At 41.9% G+C, this 6000-nt stretch overlaps 1 protein-coding gene across 1 annotated transcript; it reads left to right on the top strand.

Annotated features, from left to right (window-relative positions):
- The first annotated feature begins 1984 nt into the window (after positions 1-1984).
- LOC143826809 (olfactory receptor 10AG1-like) lies at positions 1985-2918 on the top strand. Its single transcript, XM_077315860.1, has one exon. It carries the CDS (start codon positions 1989-1991, stop codon positions 2916-2918), a length of 930 nt encoding a protein of 309 aa, XP_077171975.1. The 5' UTR covers positions 1985-1988.
- Positions 2919-6000: the final 3082 nt, after the last annotated feature.

Raw genomic sequence — 6000 nt, 5'->3', positions numbered from 1 at the left:
TGTTTTCTGTAGTAAAAACCGATAGATATATTTGGCATAATTTTTAATATGATTTTTGTAGCTGTTTAGAGGATTTGTATTGATGAATGGCCAAATACATTCTTCTGCAATTTTTCAGAGCTGTGACTTAGTATCTTGTCGCTTCATTGGCTAGAATGTCTACTGGTTAAAAGGCAATTTCCCAATGTGCTATCACAATTTGTAACTGCTGATCAATTAAATGGCTGGATTTAAAGTTTCTGTACTGGTATAGATGGAATACTCTGCTTACACCAGAAAGGGAAATCTCAACTGTTAGCAGAACAGGACTTTAAGATCTAGTCTATATATGCATTTAATAATTGGAACACTTCTGAAATATAGTGGAACTAGTGGCAAAGCCCGTTCGTAAGAACACGCTTTGAAAGGGTCACACCCAGGGGGGCACTGAGGCCTTTGCAACACTTTGTGAAGCGCCCCCTCTCCCCCCTCAGCCAGATGGCTTCCCAAAGGCCTTGATAGTGCACCCAGGGCCTGCGTGAGGCCTTTGCAGGCCTTTGGGAAGTGCCCCCACTCCCCCTAGCCCACCTAGGCCAGATCATCAGAATCAATTATTGCCCCTCATCTCAGAGAGAAGCCAGAGCAAACAGAAATGTATGGATAGTTATCAGTCAACAGAACAATCACCTTCTAGGAAACTGGAATGCCAGTAGCTGCCAGGGGTAATCTACAAAGGAAGTTGGTTATAGGTTCCACAAAGAAGTTACAATTCAACATATAATGGGTCAGATCTTCTATTTCCCTTTTGCCAGAGCTATATAGGCATTGTTCACGTGGTTGATCCTGCAGCATACCCATGCAGTAGTGGGCATTGCCTGGAATCTCAGGGTGGTGAAAACCACCTTTAACCTCAGGACCTGTAAAGGATTATGGAAGGCTACTGAAAAGCAATGGAAGTTAAACCATACTTGTTGGTGTTGAGTAAGGAAAGGGAGACTACCTGCTTGTGTGCCTAGCAGCTGCTTTAGAAAAAACAGAGGAAGAGAGAGGCTGAAGAGAAGCTCTTTGTAGATCTGTGAGGACAAAATGTTATTTATCTGTCCAAATTCCCACATCTGAGCATACAGGAGCCTGCTATAGAATCATAGAATCATAGAGTAGGAAGGGTCCTCATGGGTCATCTAGTCCAACCCCCTGCACTATGAAGGACACTCACAGGACATTCACATCCCTATCGCTCATCTACTGTAACCTGCCACCCCTTTGCCTTCACAGAATCAGAGGGTAGGACAAAAACTGTGAGCAGACAACTTAATCTCAGTTACCCCTCATAATTATTTTGAATAATGCTTTCCTTGGCAGATGAGGACACCTAACTAAACAGCACGGCTATAATCTCTACATTTTGTAAGGTATTTACTGGAATAATCATTCATGTTTAAATGCAGATCTGAGAAGGGATACTAGGAGAAGGTGCTTAACTTCTGGAGCAGACATTACTTATACTGCAGAAAGAACTCTGTGCATCTATGTATAATGTTCTGTCAAGTTGCAGCCAACACATGGCAGTCTTGTTGCATTTGCAAGGCAAGATGCTAACAGAGATGATTTTTGCCGCTGCTTTCCTCTGTGTAGTGAACCGTGAATTTTCTGGATGATTTCCAAAGAAAATCCTGCCTGCTTTGATTCTGGGATCTGACAAGATCAGGCTAGCCTGGGCTATCCAGGTCAGGTCAGAAAGTCAGATAGCTCATGGGATATATTATATGTGAAACAGTTTCTGAAGTGGCTTAATCATCCTCTCTAATCAGTAGAAAAACTAGAAGGTAACAAGCAGGGCTACATGGTACATGTATGCAGGACTATATAAAAGGTAACAATTGAATTTAGATCCTTGATTGTTTATCAGATCATTGCATTTCTGATAGTGGAACATGTATACCAGTTTTGTTTGGGGTGATTAATGCATATTCCCTGTCCTTATTATTCTAGAGGAGATACGACCAACAATGATAAAGGAGAACCAGACTGCATTGTCTGACTTCATTCTTGTTGGCTACTCTGAATTCCCTGTTCTACGAGTGCTGCTCTTTGTGGTCTTCCTGTTCATCTATGTGGGCATCATTTTAGGAAATGGACTTACAATTTACGTTACATTGACTGATGCTGCTCTAGATAGCCCAATGTATTTCTTTTTGCGGAAGCTGTCACTTCTGGAGATCTGCTACACCTCAGCCAGCCTCCCAAAGATGCTGGCTAATTTTTTGGCAGAAAACAAGACCATCTCCTTGGTTGGCTGTGCTGTCCAAATGTATGTCATGTTTGTACTAGCAAGCACAGAATGTTGGGTTATGACTGCAATGGCCTATGACCGATACGTGGCCATATGTCACCCATTGCATTATAAACTCATAATGAACAAGGAGCTCTGTTTAAGAATTGTTACTGGGTCACTGACTGTCAACATATTTGTACAGATGGGGCAGGTGTACCTACTGTGTACCTTACCTTATTGTGGCTCTCATGAAATCAACAATTTCTTCTGTGATATCCTTCCACTTCTGGAGTTGGCTTGTGGTGACATTTTTGTGAATCAAGTTTATATGTTTTCAGCGACCATAGTTATCGTAATCCTCCCTTTTTTACTTATTGTTGCTTCTTATGTGAAGATCATCTCCACCATTCTGAAAATGTCTTCAGTAGAAAGTCGGAAGAAAGTTTTTGCTACTTGCTCCTCACACCTCATCATGGTATCTTTCTTCTATGGGTCAGCTACTCTTGTCTATGTGAGTCCCAGGTCAAAAGAGACAATGGATATCAACAAATGGTTTGCTTTGTTCTACTCCATTTTTGTCCCAATGCTTAACCCCATTGTATATACCTTGAGAAATGAAGAAGTGAAGATCTGCTTGAAGAAACTGTTTAAAAGAAAACCTTAACTCCATTAAAGACTGACTATCTGGCCACTCTTCTTTTAGATTCTGGAAATCTTTTTGAAAGAAGTGGTGGCCAGATTACTTCTGCTTCCTTTTTTCATACCTTCAAGCACAAAATAAGCTATGGGTTACGTCCAACCAGCACTACTGATGGTGAAAAAGGAGGGTGTGGTCCTCTCCGACCACCAAAAAAAAAGGCCATGGTGGAGATCATGAATGCACAAAAGTCTGAATAGACAAAAGCTACAAGGAAACAGGAACCAAACTTAGGAGGTATGGGCAAGGGCAAGACTTTCTAAGGCAAGACTGGGTGAAAAAGCTAACTCGGTCCAATCTGTGTTCTCACTCACTCTCACACACTCACTAACATTCACTCACACTCACACTGACACACACCTATATTGTCTTATCTATGTATCCCTTTCTTCTGAACTCCAAACTGTCAGTGGACTTTATATAGGATTCATATCCAAAAGAGATTTTTCTTTGCGCATCTGCTCATATACTGAATTTCTGCTTTCTGAATTTCTCAAGTTTGGGTTCTGCCTGGCAATTTTTGGTGTTTTACTCCATGATTTCAAAATGGATTTCACATCTCAGATGCTGCTACATACAGTGGCTTGAATTCAGTATTTTCATTCAATGTTACCCAAATTTCCTTTTGACACACCCCATTCCTTATGAATTTTTCCCATGATCCTCAGCATCACTTTTTTGTGCCCTTTTTTACCATCAGAAAAGCTGGTTGGATTCAACCCTTTTCCTTTGGAAGTGAGAAGCTGGCTGTTGTATGCCTCTTCTCATGCACAGTAATGGGTTTAAACTACAAGTACAAGGATATAGGCTAGATATTAGGAAAAAAAGTTTCACAGTCAGAGTAGTTCAGCAGTGGAATAGGCTGCCTAAGGAGGTGGTGAGCTCCCCCTCACTGGCAGTCTTCAAGCAAAGGTTGGATACACACTTTTCTTGGATGCTTTATGATGCTTTGGGTTGATCCTGCATTGAACAGGGGGTTGGACTAGATGGCCTGTAAGACCCCTTCCAAATCTATGATTCTATGCTACATGAGTCCGGTTTAGACCAGCTGTGGTTGAATGAATATTTTCTCCTAGTTGTTTGTGCATTTTTCCTGTCTTGTTCTGGCATTGCTTTCAGCAACACAAAATAGTTGTGCTCATGGTTCAGTCTTGGTTTCCTGGAGCCATAGAGTGTATGAACAAATTTAACAAATATATGAGCAAAGAAAAGCACAATCCTAATCAGAATCACACCCCTTTTAATTAATTGGTTTTAATGGATTTAGTAAGTTTTTACTGTCTCTAAGACTGCACTATGAGAAATGTTTTCAAGTGACGGTGAAAGAAATATTAATCTGGACTGGCATAAACCAACCTCTGAGTGCCTCATTTGCAAAGAGTTGGGTATCACCAAATAGTCCATGAACAACATATTAGTTAAAATCTAAAACCCTTCAATTGTTTGAAACGATGACTATTGAAAACCAAAAGAAACTGCTTATTACTTTATAAGGTCCACAGGAATTATGAAATTACTAGCTACAAAGCCTGTTCCTAAGAACGGGGCTTGAAAGGGCCCCCTCCCCTGGCCAGGCAGCTTAGGGTGGCTTTGGGCTGCAGCTCACAGCCGGATCAAGTGGGGCAGGCAGGGGCTGGGCAGCTCGTTAGCAGGGCCGGGACAGAGCTCCTTAGCAGGCAGTCAGCAGACCGGGAGGCCCTCGTCAGCAGGCCCAGCCTAGCAGGCCAAGAGGCCCTCATGAGCAAGCCCTTTGCCCAAGGCCCACTCACCTGCTGCTGGCTCCAGGCACTGAGGCGTCTGAGAACAAAGAGTCTAGAGTCCAAGGATGGAGGGTGGGAGCTGCAGGGGCAGGGCCAATCAGGGCAAAGCTGACTGCACCCTGATTGGCCCTATTCTAACTTGGACAGCCAGACACGTCTCCCCCCCCCCCTGCTGTTTCATAAATATATAGAGGAGCAACAATGGATAAGGATGATTGAAAGACATGGGTCCCTTAGGCGCATTGATCTCACAAACTTCCCTGCAAATGTCTAGAAACAGTAGATATGGCGATCTGTCACAAAAGAGAAAAGAACCAGGGTCAACTCCCCTGCTCCATGTCATTTGAGAACTCATCCTAAATGCTCAAATTGCTTTTTCAAAAATATAGCCATCCAAGGTCAGTTGGCTAGGAATAAATTCAACAATCTATTTCCACATCAAAATCTCTTTGTGCAATCACAACAAAATCAATGTGTGGTGGTTAAAAGTGTCGGACTAGGAACTGAGAGACCCTGGTTCAAATCTCAAGTCTGCCATGGATTCTCGAGGGGTGGCCTTATACCAGAAACATGTTCTCAGCCTAAGCTGCTTCATATGGTTTTTGTGGAAAAAACAGTAGAGAAAAAAGAATGAAAACTGGTTTGAGTTCCCACTGGAGAGTATGAAATAGATAAATCAGTTCCTTGATTTTGAAGGGATTAAACATTTGACAAAATGGAATTTGGAAAGCAGGTGTTCACATAAAAATTAACAAATCCCAATATTTCAATCTGCTTATGAAAGAAGATTTCTATGAGGTGAAATATTTAGACCCCAAATTCTATGGGCTTTGAAGTGAAGAAAGAATATTTTAAATGGACAGAAACAGACATCCAGTGAAACTGTCCTAAAGTTCAAATAATCTTACCATGCTGTGGTCTTCAGTTTGCAAGACCCAAGCAAAGCTGTTAATGACAGAGCATTCTGGAGGCAATTAGCTCATAGGATAGCCATAACTTGGAAGTGACTTGATGCCACTTAACATACACATGCCCAGATATGATCATCCAAATCAAAAGATAAACATCTACGTATTGTCCAAGTTTGCCATCATCAAAGGCAACTTCATGTGTCTCTTTTTATAGTGATGCAGCCAGAAGGTTACACAAGCATGGAACAGCAGAGACTGTTCACTAGAGGGCAGAAGGGAAGGTGACTTTGGGACTAGAAGAAAATGGGAAAAGGTGTCCTTGTTACTTCACTGACTTTCCTCTCCACTAACAAGCCTGGACATCAAGAAGGTCTTGTA

The sequence above is a fragment of the Paroedura picta genome, chromosome 16 (genome assembly GCF_049243985.1).
Source record: "Paroedura picta isolate Pp20150507F chromosome 16, Ppicta_v3.0, whole genome shotgun sequence".
NCBI lineage: Eukaryota > Metazoa > Chordata > Lepidosauria > Squamata > Gekkonidae > Paroedura > Paroedura picta.
This window is presented reverse-complemented; position numbering and strand designations above follow the sequence as displayed.